This window comes from Ruditapes philippinarum, unplaced genomic scaffold (genome assembly GCF_026571515.1).
Source record: "Ruditapes philippinarum isolate M1 unplaced genomic scaffold, ASM2657151v2 ctg1153_1_1_1_1, whole genome shotgun sequence".
Lineage (NCBI taxonomy): Eukaryota > Metazoa > Mollusca > Bivalvia > Venerida > Veneridae > Ruditapes > Ruditapes philippinarum.
Genome location: NW_026856520.1, coordinates 106,094 through 123,948, shown reverse-complemented (window position 1 = coordinate 123,948; position 17,855 = coordinate 106,094). Strand labels below are relative to the sequence as shown.

Genomic DNA, 17,855 nt, shown 5'->3' with positions numbered 1-17,855 from the left:
AATTATTCCCCTTTGTTTATTTTACACTTTGAACTTTGTCCGGGACATAACTCTAAAAGTATAAGAGGTATCAACATGAAACTTTGTAGGTAGATAGATCTCATTGAGTAGAAGTGCAGTGCACAAGAACCGTAACTCTGCCTTGCCTAATTTTTGAATTATCCCCCTTTGTTTATTTTACACTTTGAACTTTGTCCGGGACATATTTCTAAAAGTATAAGAGATATCAACATGAAACTTTGTAGGTAGATAGATCTCATTGAGTAAGTTTGCAGTGCACAAGAACTGTAACACTGTCTTGCCTACTTTTGGAGTTATTGCCCTTTGTTCATTTTGACACTTTGAACTTTGTCTGGGACATTACTCTAAAATTATAAGAGATATCAACATGAAACTTTGTAGATAGATAGGTCTCATTGGGTGGAAGTGCAGTGCTTAAGAATCATTACTCTGCCTTGCCTTATTTTGAAGTAATTGCCCTTTGTTTATTTTTACTTTTTGACTTTTGTCCTGGACATTACTTTAAAACTATTAGAGATATCAACATGAAACTTTGTAGGTAGCTAGATATAATTGGATAGAACTGCAACGCTTCAAGAACCTAAACAAAGCCTGGTCTAATTTTGGAGTTATTGCCCTTTGTTCATTTTTTTTATACTTTCCTGTGTCCAGAACCTTCTCGGGGAGCATCACCCGGTTCAACCGGTTCTTGTTTCCATCAAAATTTATTTCAAAGTGCTGCAACTTCTCAATGGATTGAGATAGAGTCAAAGGCTTTTCAGCGTTGGTTACACGTTACTTTATGATCAACCTGGGGTCATTTTAAGCCTCTCACAAGTCCAAAATTTTCTTGGCGATGAGGGGGACTCCGCCCCCCATCAAACCCCCCAAACAGAAGGGGGCACATCCCCCTTCTGGCAACCCCCTGATGTATTATTTTGATGGGGGACGGCGCAGAAAAAATGGTCACTTTTTTTAACAACATTTCTCAAACGAAAAACAGTGTTTGGGGTCTAAATAGGACATTTTTTCACTGTTTGAGGCCTCAAAAAGGGGGGGGGGCAAAAAGCCGTCGAAACACGCTTATATAAGGGAAAAGGTTAAACTAAGACTTTTAACCAACAACCTGTTATGTCTGATTCATGAATTTCAGATTTGTCAGAAAACAACAAAAACAACAAAACAAAAACAATTTGTTCTCAGAGTCTAGTTTTAGATCAAATAAAAATAGGTACTTACAATATCATACTAAATAAGTTTATTATATCATACTAAATAAGTTTATTGGTTGGCTGGCAATTATGTGCACTGTTTATAGGTGAAGTACGGTACCAACATTTTTTGCCTATTGACGAACCATGAGCACATGTATCAGTAGATTGTATTCAAGTGTAATCATGGGTGATCATTGATTACTGAGTCCACTATACCTCTCTAATACTGTTCAAAATTCACAGAGAAAATTTGATATCTTCATACCTTACAGCCTTAGTTACCAAATATTCAATATTGGTGACTTTCTTTTTTTCGTTTGGAACAACTCTGATTTTTTGGCCAACCTTCATTTGCAATTAAAAATAAAACAAAAAAACAAATCTGTGAGATAAAGCAAACAATCTGATTTTAAGGATGGACCTGTATTGCAGTTCAGATTTTAGTGGGGAGAAAATGATGTCTTGAAAGAAATTCTTCTTCTATATAGCATGGACTTGTTGATGAAAAAATAAACAAAGTGAATTTCTGCCTAGCAGTAGTAGAATAGCATCCAGGTGTATTACTTATTCTTGATGGAGTGAATAGAATTGAAAGAAATACGGCACTTTGAAGACAGATAAGGATGAATTTTTCTTACAGATAGAATTTTAATGAGTGTTGATAAATTTGTTCCATGATGCTGGATCTCTGATAACATATGTAGGAATACAGATAGATTTTACATGTCAACAAAGTTTTATACATGTATCATTTCGATGAACATTTTGATTTCATTATATTAAGACTTATAAATTGGAAGATATAATTTATTGGATGTATTGATATGGATGTTAGCAAATAATTTGTGACAATACGTTTTTGAAGTTCAGTCAATGCATAATACCCACTGAAAGAGATATTGGTTTCTACCCTGAAATCAAAATGATTATATAGAGAGAATTATGGTAGATTTTATGGAATAGAATGTGGATTAATTTGCTCTCGATGGATTAAAGGATTAGGACTGTTTTTATTGACATATTTCATTTATTGTTGCATGTGTTTTTAGAATAACCTCGGATTTTGAGGACATTTCCTTCTTTTTGCTGTGAAGAAATCAAAATTGAATGTCATTGAAAAGTTTTATTGTGTGAATTGTTTATGTATATTGACAGCTACATCCGTACTGGTAATAGATTATTGGAAAAGAATTTTTATGTCAGACCAGACACACTAAAGTCTTTACTGTATTGCTAAGTATTAAAAGGATTATTTTGTCGTTAAAAAGGACTTTTTGTTGTGACAATTAAAACAAATATAGGGTTGGATAAAACGATAAATGGACTTAAATATTGGAGTATTCAGAAGTGTATAGGTAAAATAAACTTGCGGGTGACGAGTTATTGTATATGGAGTAGAAGGATTTAGAAGTATATATTGATAGAATAACTTCAAAAAAGTATAATGCCTGTACAATAGCTCAATATACAAATATAAAATTATACAAAGGGTTGCAACATGTTGATAAGAGTAGATCTCTTTATACGCTGACAATAACTTTACAAAAACTTTATTGCATGTATTGAAAGCAGATATCAGGGAGTCAGTTTTAAGTCATAGAAACTATTCACTGCTACTAGAAGTGGAAGAAACTATTCCTTACTACTGTATAAAAGTAAGGAGTAATTCTTGGAATGTATTAGTATTATTTATCTAAGGAAGTACTGTTGACAGCAAGAAAAAAATAAAGAAAATGTCGTATCCATATAATGATTTACCGAAAGGATTTAACATGGGCTGGGAGAGTGGGCCTGTGGTTGGATCCTTAGATAACATTGGCCACAAGGCTGGTGGTGGGAATAAACTTATCCATACTGAACGCCTTCACTGGGAAAAGAAGTCAAAAATTGGGTCTCTGGACAAGAGGCACATGGAACTAGCACGTCCTAAATCTTTGCATGGCAACAAACCTGGAGACAATATTGTACGTTTACTTCCATACAGAGATGAGTTTTATAAAAAGTTTAAAAATTTGAATTATGATGAGAGAGGTCATCCTTACATACGTGTGGAAAAAGAGAAATTCAATGGTCATGCAAAAGTTGGCTCTCTGGATAATAAAAACCATCAGCCAGGTGGTGGGAATTTTAAGATTGAGAACAGAAAACCTGAGTGGCTGGCTCAACCAAAAGTGGGTTCATTAGAATATGCCCATCATAAACCTCAAGGTGGCAATAGACCTATCATAGATGAAAAACCTCAGTGGAATGCAACACCAAAAGTGGGATCATTAGACAATAAGGATTACAAGCCTGGTGGTGGTGGTGTTCATATTCCAACACAGCGGTTACACTGGGAAACACAGGCAAAAATTGGATCATTAGACAATAAAAATCATACACCACGTCAGCCAACTAAGAAGATCATTGATAACCCAGTGAATTTTAATGTACCAGCTAAAATTGGATCTCTTGAAAATAAAGATCATAGACCAAGTGGCGGTAATGTTCCAATAGTAGATACAAAATTACACTGGAATGCTCGCCCAAAGATTGGATCATTAGATAATAAAGATCATCAGCCAGCTGGAGGTCAGGTGAAAATTTCTACTATTCCAACAATTTGGGAGGCCAATCCAAAAGTAGGATCCCTTATTAATGCCAACCATCGACCAGGAGGTGGCAATGTTGAGATTGAAAATAAACCAAGACGATACCATGCAGAAGCAAAAGTAGGTTCACTGGATTATGCTACTCATCAAGCAGGTGGCGGAAATGTTCCAATATTTAGCGATCAACCAAAGTGGAAAGCTGATGCCAAAGTGGGTTCCTTAGATAATGCTCATCATCGACCAGGTGGTGGACAGAAGTCAATATCATCCAGTCCTATTCCATCTTACAGAAAAACAGTTTCGCCAAAAGTGGGATCTTTAGAAAATGCTCATTATAAACCAGGACATTTCAATAAACCTTTTAAATTGACGTATGGTAAAGATGAAACCATGTATGATCCAAGTATATTTGGGCGGTTTTCTAGATCATTGAGTCGAGCATATTCAAGAAATTCAGCTCAGACAGTACCTTGATACTTCACCATGATAGTTCATGTAAGTAAGATGATCAAAATTTTAACATACAAATTTAACTTATTGAAAAATTGATTTGAAAAGATTGCAATTTTCCAGTTACCTCCCTTTTTAAATTAGATAAAATTTGATTACATGAGTTAATGATTTATACTCTGTATGGCTTCTAGAATGATCTTCCTCTTTCTTTTTGCATAACATCAATATTATTGTCCTTAAAAGTTTCAAACTTTTCAACATGGAAATTTCTAATACATGTATATATATGATTTGATTGAAATTTAAATTTATGAAAATATCACAAGCAGTAGAACATTATTAGAAGAATAAAATAGATATGATATTAGAACTTTTATATTGATTCAGATACACAAAATCTTGAAGACCAAATTTTCATTTCTATAAGCTAATTGTCTTTTATTCATTTTAGAAATATGATATAGGTATTAGACATCAACACAGCAAAAGCTAACAGTAAACTAAATCCACTTTCATTAGAATAAAAGTATTCTTTGAAGCAAATTGATTTTCATTTATTTATTCTGTAATTGTTTTTTTTTTACCAAGTACCAAGGTTATTAATGTTGACATTTGAGACCAGTTTAAAACTGTGGTGTACCATTATTAAAGTTGAATTTGTTTCTGACCAATCATTTTAAAGGTAACAAGATAGGTAACATAGGCAAGTGTAGTACCTTATGTAACCTGATTCTTAGAATGTGTCTTGTTAGACACACCAATTAAATGAGAAAGTTCATATTTTACAAGTGTATGTATGACTATCACAGACCCTATCTTTGCCATGACCTGTCACAGACACTATCTTTGCTGTGACCTGCACAACACTATCTTTGCTATGACCTGTCACAGACACTATCTTTGCCATGACCTGTCATGGACACTATCTTTGCTGTGACCTATCACAGACGCTATATATCTTTGCTGTGACCTGTCACAGATGCTATCTTTGCTGTGACCTATCACAGACACTATCTTTGCTGTGACCTATCACAGACACTATCTTTGCTGTGACCTATCACAGACGCTATCTTTGCTGTGACCTGTCACAGATGCTGTCTTTGCCATGACCTGTACCAGACGCTATCTTTGCTGTGACCTGTCACTGACACTTTCTTTGCCATGACCTGTACCAGAAGCTATCTTTGCTGTGACCTATCACAGATGCTACCTTTGCCGTGACCTGTCACAAACTCTATCTTTGCTGTGACCTGTCACAGATGCTACCTTTGCCGTGACCTGTCACAAACTCTATCTTTGCTGTGTCCAGTCACAGATGCTATCTTTGCTGTGACCTGTCACGGATCCTATCTTCGCTTTGACCAGTCACAGACGCTATCTTTGCCATGACCTGATCATGGATCCTATCTGCTGTGACCTGTCACAGACGCTATCTTTGACATGACCTGTCACAGATCCTACCTTTGCTGTGACCAGTCACAGAGGCTACCTTTGCCATGACTGGTCACGGACCCTATCTTTGATGTGACCTATCTTGGACCCTACCTTTGCTGTTACCTGTCACAGACCCTATCTTTGCTGTTACCTGTCACTGTGTGGTCAATCAGTGTGGCAGTTTGAGGTTCTCCTTTTATTTGGTTTTGACCGGATAAAATGCTACCTAATTCTACTTTTAACTAGACAAAAAAGGGCATCTATTGTCTTTCTGTAGCAGATCTAAGTGATCACATTCAATAAATGAAATATATTGAGTAAATCAGCTCTTCTAGCTTTAGGTTCAAAATGTTTACATGTAAATGTTTATTTTTCAGGTATAAAAGTTTGCACTTTTACATGTAGTAACCAATAATTATATATCAACTGCATAAATGCTATCATTTGTATTCAAAAAGCTTGAAATGGTTCATTCATATTCTAGTCAATGGACTATATTGGAATATGAATCAATCAAGAAAGAGAGGGAGAGAGAGAGTACTTTGAAAGTTGTTTATTGAAATGTTATTGATCTCTTAATACCTTTAACTTTTTATATAGGGTACCCTCCCACTGTACAGGTTATAATTGAGCAAAGACATGTAAACATAAGTTGCCTTATCTAATGCAACAACTCATAATATGAAATTATAGATGTTTAAAATTGTATTTTATTTTGTTTGCAAAATTTAAACATAGGTCTGTATTTATATTAATTATATGACAAGGCCACATACTTTTTAAAGCATTTTATCGAAAGATATTGCCAATATCCTAGTTATTAATTGCTACAAGCTATTAATTATTTCTAAAATTAAGGTTGTAAACTGTGTTAACCCTTAACCTCACTGTTTTCACTGAAAATCCTCCTGTTATAAGTTCAAACTGCTATAAAACTATGAAAAAAGCTTCAATACTGATAAAACATGGCACAAATGTTGACTGGACCATAGCCTCTGTAACAGCATGCTCAATCCTAAATTTTCTGTTACCTTGGCAAAGGGGGGGGGGCCTTCTCAAAATTGCCAAAAATCACTATTTTGCATTGTTTATTTCCATCAAAACTGATTTCAAAGTGCTGCAACTTCTCAATGGATTGAGATAGGCAACCTGCGGCCATTTTTAGCCTGTCACATGTTCAAAATTTTCTTGGCATGAAAAAAACATGTACGGGTGGGGGTCGAAAAGCCATCAAAACATGTCTATATGAGGTAAAGGGTTAAATGCACAATATGTGCATTGGAGTAAAATGTAACAGCTGTATTATTTCTTAATTCCTAAATGTTAGGGAGGAAACTGAACAGCTTTCAACAGTCTTCATTTATATGTATCTAGTTAATCATAGTCACTTGAGATATAGAAAGTTAAATTAGCCATTAACAGGTTTATGTCAGGATAGCTCCTTGGCTTTCAATTTACTTTTTATTTCAACTCCATTTTAGCTTAATTTAATAAAATTACTGAAACGTATTTTCAAAAATGTTTAGTTGCTTTTTTTCCCAAGATTAAGATGTTGTTTATGATTATCAGAACAGACAGGTTGCTATGTTAAAAACAGGTGCACCATTTTGCAAGACTCAATGCTATGTTAACAGATAGCAATTTTGGTAACTGGTAGGCTCCTTATCGTAAATTCTGTCTTATCAAAGTTCATTTTAAAAGTTTCATACCTGTATCATTTGTGATTATAGAAAGTTATGGATCAGCTATAGAGAACATCATATGCTTTTGTCAGAAGCAGGAAAATATACATAATTTTACACTGAAATATTTAGATAACAAACAAGTAACATAGAAATAATATAGAAGAGTTGTTTCCCTTTGTTTTCTTACCTTCATTTGTTTCTTTCTACTTTAGTTCATATTGCATGGAAAGAAGAATCAAATTTTCCTGTAATTCATAGACAGTTCAACATAATTATCTTTTAACATGAAGGAAGATATCTTGGTGAATCTTTTTTGAGCAACATTAACCTCAGTTATTCACATTTGACTTGAAAGAAATATAACTGATAAAAACCAAACAAATGAAACAATTTAGTGAAATTATAGACAGTGTATATAATGAATTATGGAATTGTGCCGGATAATATCTGTTCAGAATAATGTTTTAATTTAAAGACGCATGGTAAAAAGATTAACCAGGACATGTATATTCCACATACAGAGTGGGCACACAGTAAATAAATGGCATTTAAGGTTTAATTAATCAAAATATATGCAAACAATGGCCCTTTGTATAAAATCACTGTCTATAATTGTTAATGAAAGGAAAAACTAGCTGGGTGAATGCCATTTAAAGGAAACAATAGATTCCTTTTATTGAAGTTCTTCTTCACAAAACATTTTACCAATTTAAATGTTATGAATCCTTGTCATTTAAAGCCATATATTGGTAAAATTGATTTATTTTTTATTGAAGGTTTTGTCATTTATATAAGTAGCATTCCTTTTTGTGGTATTAATTTGGGCTATATGATATATCTTTTCACTTCAGTAACTTCCTTTACAACACTTAGTTACCAGTGACAAATGGCATAATTATTATAAACTTTCATTTCAACTCTTATAAGATTCATATAACAAAACCATGTTTTATAGTATTGACTCTTTGTTTATAATGGATACTTATAATATTAATCAGAGTCCATCAAGTTAAAATCTCACTTGAAATTATTATGGCTTGAAAAAGATTTTTGGACTGGCAGAAAAGAAGTTTGATTTATAATTTATTTGGACTATATAGATATTGACTTTAAATGAAAGCTTGACATTATGATTGACGTTTTACATAGTGACAATGATGAGTATGTAAGACATCTTCACATCAAATGACATCAAATATGAATCATGAATTTGTGCATTTCTTCATTATGAAACAGTGGACGTCTTATACTTGAGTCAAAGGTGGTGAATTTTAATTATGGCAGACTGGTTGTATGTGCCGCCCATCGATATGGGCTGGGATGCAGAGGCTAAAGTTGGAACTCTGGGAAATATAAACTACATTCCAGGTGGTGGGAACAAAGTTATAGAAACTCAGCCTGTAAGATGGAAAGGGGAGGCAAAGGTAAATTCAATTGATGTAGAGCATATGAGAAAAGTACAAAGATATACCCCGGCACTTGAAGATCTGACTAAAAAGATTAAATTACCACCAAATATTCCAACAGAGAACTTAAAAAATGTTGAATATACTGAGAAGGGTGCATACATGATAGTCAATCAAGAAAAAATACAAGCAGAGGCCAAAGTAAAGTCTTTGGAAAACAAGGACTATCATCCCCCAGAACCAAAGGTGAAAATTGTAGATGAGAAACCGCATTGGCAGAAGAAATCCAAAGTTGAGACATTCAAAAATATTGACTACACGCCACGTCAGCATGAAATAAAAATCCATACTGAAAAACTGAATTGGAAAGCAAAACCTGCTGTTAATTCATTAGAGAATGTTAAATTCAAACCTCAAGGTGGAGGAGTTCAAGTTTTTACCCAGAAACTTAAGTGGCATGATAAACCAAAAATTAATACACGTGAAAATATACGTTACTCTCCACCCCCTAGCACTCGTAAAATCATAAATAGTCCACTGAAAATAAAAGCTCAGCCCAAAATCGATGATGATAACCATATGTACCAACCTAGAGGTGGTAATGTTGAGATAATTAATGAACCAGTGCATTGGAGAGCATATCCAAAAGTTGATAATGACAATCTGAGGCATTATCCTGGTGGTGGAAATGTTCATATACCTAAACATAACCTCAGATGGGATGCTAAACCGGTAGTTAATAGTTTTGAAAACAAGATGTATACTCCCAGTGGTGGCGATGTACATATTGTGAATGAAATTCCACGATGGCGTGCTCTGCCTAAAATACAATCATTAACAAATGTGGACTATAGACCACGTGGTGGAGATGTTAGGATCCATAAAAACCATCTTCATTGGTCAAAGATTCCAAAGGTGAATTCCCTTGAAAATGTTGGTTGGCAGCCAAAACCAAGTCATGTAACTATAGCAAAAAACAACGTGAATTTTAAAGACGGTATATTACCAAAAGTAGATTCACTTACAAATGCTCACCATAAGCCTGCAAATATTGGCAAGAAACGGAAGATTCAATACTCAAAATATGAAACCAAGTATACAGAACAGAAAGGATATCTAAGTATGGCTGAGGATTTAAGATATAGTGCTAGTTCCACTGGGAGCTCATTTAGGTCTCCACAGACTGTACCATGAGAGATGTAAGTCAGCCCTTCATTCTTACAACCTTTGGTCATTTAATGTCTGAGACAAAAACAAACAACTGAAATTTTTAAGGGTTATACAATCTCTTAAGAGTGAAACATTCACACATGTCTGTAAAGAAAACTATTGAGATTTGTGAAAAATGATTTTGTGATGACCTGCAGTAAAGGCAGGTCATGCTGTCTGTTTTATGGCCTGTTTTTGAAGGTGTGGATCAATTGTTGGGGATGGTCTATTGAGCTTAAGCACATGTTGGACCTGAAATAATTCTTTCATTTACAGTTTTGCTTTGTTACAATTTAAAATGCAGTTTATGTAATACTTTCATATCTGAGTTTGCTTTCCCACAAACTTGTCTATCTTTTACCTTTTATTCCTTATATATTTTACTGTCTAGCTGATACTCTCTTTGTTGGGATTTGTTGCTAGGATGTCTCTGGCATAACAAGTTCTTTACAGCTTGATTCACCTGTCAGTATCTGGTGTACAAACTTTAATTTTGGTGATCTTTTTTTAAATGTAAAACTTTATTAGAGTCTTCACAAAGACATTCTTTACGTGTTTCCCTTGACTTTAACCTAATAGACTAATAATTATGTTTACAAATATTGTTCTGCTCCTTTTGCTTCACTTCAATGTTTTGCTGTTGGTGCTTTGATGTTGCAGAGGAAATGGTTTTATGAAATCACCATGTAGTGTTCTAGCTGCAGTTTCACTGTAAAGCTTCCATAATTAGACAGAATATCATGTTGTAAGAGTGATACAAACAAGGGTTTACTTGCATCTCAATGACTCTCTTCACAATGTTTTACTTTCTCTTAATTGTGTTTTATTATAACTTACAGTGTCACAGCAGTATAATAGAATCTATCATTGGGTTTGATAGAGGATAGGGAAATCCCAACTTGAGGGTGATCGGTTCCATCGAGAACGAGCCTTGGCTCCACAGACTGTACCATTATAACACAATAAAAACATTAATTTTTTTGACATTAAAAGCGTTTATTAATATCCTGATTTTTTCACAAATTGTTTCTTACTATTTTAAAACGTTGTGCCTTTTTTGATGTCAGGATGTTATGGAAAAATCTTTACGGACCCCTTTAGTAGTACAACTAGGATCTTTATTTAAGTGTGAAATTTTAAATTAATCTTACTTTTGATTCCTTGACAATTTAATAGATTAGTTCACAAATTTTTAATGCATTTTGACCTTTTTGCGTTTCTTTTTGCTTAAAATGGTTATGAATCACGTATTTTTAGCTGCAGTTTCACTGTAAGTTCATATGACGAATATCATGTTGAGATAACAACATTTTTGTCCAAACTCCTCATTTTTACTTTCTTTAAATTGTTTTTATTTTTTAAGTGAGAAATTATAATCTAACTTAATTATTCCTGTATATAAGTATTTATAACTGGCAACAAAATTATGCCTCCTTTTTGTACTATCTTCTTTGAAACATGGAATACTTACAATGACCATCACTTTTACTTTGTTTGCACATGTGCATTATTTTGTCTTTACAAAATTATGTCTCTTTTTCAGTTTAGAAATTTTATAAATATAGGCAACTAGTATAGGTGCAATACTATTAGTGATAATAGCTTTTTACAGAATTTAAGTTTGATATATCTGTTGATATGCAGATTTTATATACTTTACTAAACATTACTGGGATGGTTTGCTTTCCGTCTTCTTACATTGTAAGACAGAAATAGGTATAATTTTCAGAAACTTGTCATGTATAATATAATCATAGAATATGTCTAACCATTCCAGTTTAAACCTGATTTGGTTAAGTTATAAAATACTTCAAGCATAATAATTTAAACAAAGGTGGTGTCATGTTGGCTAGTGTTACTTTCCCCATGTCAACATTCTTTGAATGAAGAGGTCGAGGTAATACTTATAATACTTATTGTCAGATCAAGTAAACACATGTTTGGTAGTTTACATAAATGGTATTTAAACTTTAAATATTGGCTCATTGTTCATAATGAGTGCATTTATCTATATTAGACAAAATGAATGATTAAGCATATTGTTTGTATTTGTAGGCAGACTTGATAGTAACTGAGAGATTGTATTTATTATTGGCCGTCTTGTCACTCGTGAATCTTTGATGAAGTACATGATATAGTTTTCCGTACATTGTATAAGGAAGAGATATCCCAGATTTATTGAGTGTATATGTCATTTTAAATTGACAGCTGATTATTGTGATCAAAAGACATTCTTGTGTAACATATTAAGTCATCAAATATACCCATGGTTTTGTCTTATATTTTACTATTTAAATATAGATCTATTTAAACCTGTCAATATGTGTGCCTCTAAACTGCACATGAAGTCCTGTGAACTGTTTTAAAATTCAAGTTAAAAAAGACCTAAGTAATAATTTTAAGTAACTATTATTCTTAAGTTGTATAATCTTATTTGTTAATTAAAATGACATATACACTCAATAAATCTGGGATATCTCTTCCCATAAACCTTGAATGGACTGTTGTCAAAGAAAGGCAAACCATTAATGCAGATTTAGAAAACAAGAAAAAAATACAGCAGTTTATGTTGAAGAGAATATTGCTGTTAAAATATTGAAGTCATTTGTTGTATCTTTGTATTCAGATGTTTGTTTAAAGTAGGAGGTCTATTGAACATAAATTGCAGGAGATCAATCTTTAATCTTCTTTTCTTTAAGTATGAAGTTAAGTAATGATTATTTAATTGATTGGGTAAAAAACAAATACGTACCCTGTATATTTGATGTCAAGTTCAATGTTTTAGAAGCCCTCATTCACATTAAAACAGCAAAAAATAAACTTACGTAATGAAGTAGTGCATTATTGTACTTTTTATGTACAGTCATTTAGCTGTAGTTATGGTACTTTTATCTAGTCTGTATCCTTTTAAGATATAGCAAAAAATAATCTTGTTGGAAGGTTTTTTCTAATAGAAACAAAGTTTTGAATGTATTAGAAGGTACAAGTATATTGTGGCAAGATTTTGATAGTTTCAAACCTATATCAAGAAAGATCTGTTGTAAAAATGAAAGTAAAAAGTGTTTTATTTTCAAGAAAAGTTTTTATAGCCTTTTGTGTCAATTTATCTTTTTAAACTGTTTCTAACACAAACAATTATGGCATGATTGTTCCAAAGTTGTTTCTTACAGTAGAATTATTTAAGTTATCTGTGTTTTAAATTTTCATAAAGATATATTGACAAGTGCAAGATAAATGTTTTATCGTTATGTAATGAACAAATTCTAGTATACAGCTTGTTGTATAGAAGACAGAGACACTAGTTGAAACACACAAAATTTTAAACATTTTATACAAGACTGTATGGTTTACCTTTAACTATAAAAATGTTTTCATTATCTTAAGATTTCATAAGAATTTCACTATATGAGATGAGTGAAAGATGAAATTTTATTGTAAGTGTCTTACAGCAATATCTAGCTCACTGGCCTTGTTTCAGAACCACCTGATGATAGAACATATCCTTGATCATAATTTTTATCATAACTGGTGATATAATTCTTTGGTACTTAAGTTTAGCTTCTTTCACTTGAATATACATAGATAGAGAAAGATATAAGCATTAAACCTGCAGCATTTTGTCTGGAGATAAAATTGTGAATGAGAAAATTGCAAATCATAAAAAAAACTTGAAAGAGTAAGTTTGATATTTTTAGATTTGACTGAATAAACTAAATTTAGATGAACAGTAGACCAAACCTGAAGGTAGCTCTTACTGGCACTTGGCTTGGAGAAAAAGAAGGGTCATAACTCTTTCATTTGTTTAATTAGTTTGTGTTTGTGTAAGGATTGCTTAATTTACTTGCAGTTATAAAATAATGGGTTCATTGTTTTATTTAGAAAAAAAAAATGTTTGATTTTATCTAAATTATCTTAATACATTAGTATGGACTTGTTCATTTATAACTGTAATAATGCAAATACAGAGTTGTTTCCCTTTATAGTGTAATGAACAGTTAACTAAACATGTGACATCTGTATAAACAAGTTAATGCAACTGATCCAATTAAATGTAATTTTGGAATTTATATCATGAGTCAGCACATTTTCTGTGAGATTCATGAAAGCTTTTGCTGGGGTATTTGATAATTTTAGAATTACAAGAATTTAAGGCCAATGTAATGTAGCAGTTTGTTTTGATCAAGTCTTACAAGTGTAAACATGTTAATATGTGTGGTGGAGACAAACTAAATTTAATTGAAGATGAGAGTAGATGTTAATCAGAAAAGAGTGATAATATTTAGGACAGAGTTGTGTTGAACATTCAATATAAAAGTTTAAATGTTAAATGCTGCTCTTCTTTGAACTGGAGTATCTCTAAAATATAAAACAATTAAGAAATTTGGCCTAGAATCAATTAGAGTTGTATGAAATGATAAGACAGAGCTGTTTGTTGAAGATTACCTTGTGTAGTTAGATAAGACAACTAGTCACAATAAATATGATGTTAATGTTGTAACAGTAGCTTGCTGCTCTATCTATTTAATGTGAGGGGGGAAGTCATTCATCTTTCTAACTGTGGTATGATTTTTCAGTGGGGTTTTTTTAATTGTTGCTAAATCTATACTAAATTGATGATATATTTAGAGGTACAGAGAAATTTGAGTGCTTGAAAATTCAGTTGTCAGTTAAAATTTTCTAACCAGATTTCAACATTTTCCTGATGAAGGCTTGAATATTTATTTATAAAAACAGAACATTTTAATCCAGCTTTGTTTAGTATCACTGAAGCACCGTTATTACATTTCAACATTTTTCTTCATCAGAACATGTACTTAAAGTGAAGCGTTTTCAAGTTTTCTTTCTGACTTATTCTTATCTTACAGTATGTTTTATTTTATTTACAATATAATGAAAACTTTGAATTTGAATTGAAAATTAGTGCAGTTGACTTACAATTTTGAAAATTACCTTCTCAATGAAATAAGTTTCGCTTAAAGTTTGATTTCTTTGCTACAAAAGTATTTAAAAGGGTTCCTCAGAATCATGAAGGATAATCTTGATGAATTACATTTAGTTTATTTCAAGGTCTTTGAATGTTAATGGTTTTAACTCTGACAGAGACAGAAGTCTGTTGGAGTGTAAATGGTTTTGAACCATTACCCTGCTGTAACCAAAAGTAATTGGTCTAAAATTTGCCGTCATTTTAGAGTCATGCCAGTCTGCTCTTATGTACAATGTGACCAAGCTCTATACTGTTGGTTATTTTATTTTTGCATTTTTATATTGAAATGTCTTTGATACTGTTTCAAATTCAAAGAAGGGTAAATCCATTACATAAAAGCAGGTTAAGAGTTAACACTTGTAGTATCAGCAGTAATAATAGCAACTGTGTAGTCTGACCACGCTCTTGTAGTATCAGCAGTGATAATAGCAACTGTGTAGTCTGACCACACTCTTGTAGTATCAGCAGTAATAATAGCAACTGTGTAGTCTGACCACACTCTTGTAGTATCAGCAGTAATAATAGCAACTGTGTAGTCTGACCACACTCTTGTAGTATCAGCAGTAATAATAGCAAAACTGTGTAGTCTGACCCACGCTCTTGTAGTATCAGCAGTAATAATAGCAACTGTGTAGTCTGACCAACACTCTTGTAGTATCAGCAGTAATAATAGCAACTGTGTAGTCTGACCACGCTCTTGTAGTATCAGCAGTAATAATAGCAACTGTGTAGTCTGACCACGCTCTTGTAGTATCAGCAGTAATAATAGCAACTGTGTAGTCTGACCACACTCTTGTAGTATCAGCAGTAATAATAGCAACTGTGTAGTCTGACCACGCTCTTGTAGTATCAGCAGTAATAATAGCAACTGTTTAGTCTGACCACACTCTTGTAGTATCAGCAGTAATGATAGCAAATGTGTAGTCTGACCACACTCTTTACTGTTTACTTATTTTATAGTTTTCTATTAAAATCCATTAAAGTAATCAACTAATTGACAGTGCTATCTTCTTAGCAGAACAAGCTTATCTCTTTAGTTCTATACAATAAGGTTAACATTTTTCAGTTTTCTGTTTTGTAATGTTACAATACTGGTTATTGTGATTATTGAAAAGTCAATACCAATGTCTTTAAATTTTGTAATTGTTTTAGTGTTGAATTATTATAAAAATGATCAATCAATCATATACCTATCTATGTAATTTCAGATAGAAACACAGAAATTAAACTTCAAAGAAACAGCAAAGGCCCGTACGGACACTGGAGCCAGTACTGGGGAGAGACGGAGCTCCCTGAGATCTGGTAGTGTAACCTCATCACAGGATGGCAGTCTTGTGGAATAAAACATGGTTCAACATCTTTGAGAAGTGAAGTTATGTAATAAAATTACCATCTAGCTGTGTCTGATTTTTAAAACAAAATGTTGTGTTTTTTTTTTGTTGTCTTCCTTTGAAATGTTGAGAAAACCTATTTTCTTCTTGTTATGAAAACTTTTTTACTTATTAACAAAACAAGACATTTGTCTTTTTAGTCTTCAGAAACTTTGTGGTTTAAACAATAGATGGTATGTTTTATGTGACATGTCTCGTATATATTGACAAATGATAATGTAATTATCAGGAGATTGAAGTTTTTAGCATTCAATTATGGAGCAATGGTTTGTCAGACAGGATATGGACAAAAGTGTTTCTAAAATAAGAAATGTCACTTTTTTTAAACATAAATATGTCAAATAAGACAAATTTTTAAAAGCTTGTTAAGTGATCTATTTATGAATAAAATTAGCAACATTATTGTGTGTGGAATATTTTCTGGCAACTTGGAGTAAATACTTTCTCGTAAGATAGTATTGATAAGGGTATATTTATTACACAGGTGTTGTAACAAGGTGTTCAAAATTATATTGATATTGTTAAACAAATAATGTGTCATATTTTTACATTACTCCATAGTCATTATTCAATACTGCTTAATTAGTATGGGATTTTTGTTGGCTTTCAATGCTTACCCCAATAAAATAATGTTAATTGACACATTGATGCTTTTTATATAAGAAAATATTCTATGTATGCCTTATTTCATAAAAACTATAATGATTATGTTAATTCTCATGTAACAGTTAAGTTTCTTTTGTATATTTTTGAATACTCTATATAAATATAGGTCAATTACATTGCCTTTGTAAATATTGGATTTCCAGAATGTAGACCAGAAATAAGGATTGTGTTTTATGTATGGAATAAATAATGACTTGGTTAATTATAGTTTATTTGCTCTATAATATCAATGATATTAAACAGTATACATCAAATACTAAACAAGCAATTTTAAAGAGGGAGGATAATTTACCATATTGAACAATACATACCCATGATACGGCAGCACAGCACTTAAGAAAGAGTGCCTGTTTGCTAGGATTAACTACTGTACAAACATATTTAAACAAATAGTTATACTAAATGTAAAATCTTCAATAGAGATCCCTCAATAAAAACCAAACAATTACCTAGCATATTTTATTAAAATGCTGTCAAATCATTTAAATGGCAATAGTTTTTAGGTTGTCATAACTGCAAGTCCTCATTAATGCCCTTAGTCTTGATGATTGATAATATCAACTTTGTGTAAGTACTGAAAGGGAAACTGTTTACATATTTTCAAATGGTATCAACAGCTGTGTCTATAATGTCTTTAAAACCATAAATTTGAAAACCTTTATCAGATTATTTTCTAGCTTTTAAATTTATACCAAGTATTTTAAGAACCATGTTTTATTCCAAAGACAATTTGATTTACATTTTTTTCTCACATGTATCATTGCATTACCATAGTATTTGAACATTTAATGATGAAATTATGTATGTATTACTGTCATTATA

At 32.3% G+C, this 17,855-nt stretch overlaps 1 protein-coding gene across 1 annotated transcript; it reads left to right on the top strand.

The window, feature by feature from the left end:
* The first annotated feature begins 1,112 nt into the window (after positions 1–1,112).
* LOC132746869 (uncharacterized) lies at positions 1,113–16,322 on the top strand. The gene is made up of 3 exons (XM_060736145.1): positions 1,113–4,274; positions 8,662–9,982; positions 16,185–16,322. The coding sequence occupies exons 1-2, from the start codon at positions 2,948–2,950 to the stop codon at positions 9,975–9,977; spliced, it is 2,643 nt and encodes an 880-aa protein (XP_060592128.1). The 5' UTR covers positions 1,113–2,947; the 3' UTR covers positions 9,978–9,982; positions 16,185–16,322.
* Positions 16,323–17,855: the final 1,533 nt, after the last annotated feature.

Excerpts from the sequence above, each read along its gene's own strand:
- LOC132746869 (XM_060736145.1), top strand. The coding sequence starts at position 2,948 with ATGTCGTATCCATATAATGATTTACCGAAAGGATTTAACATGGGCTGG. Across the intron at positions 4,275-8,661 it reads AAATTCAGCTCAGACAGTAC|ACTGGTTGTATGTGCCGCCC; the intron begins CTTGATACTTCA and ends TAATTATGGCAG.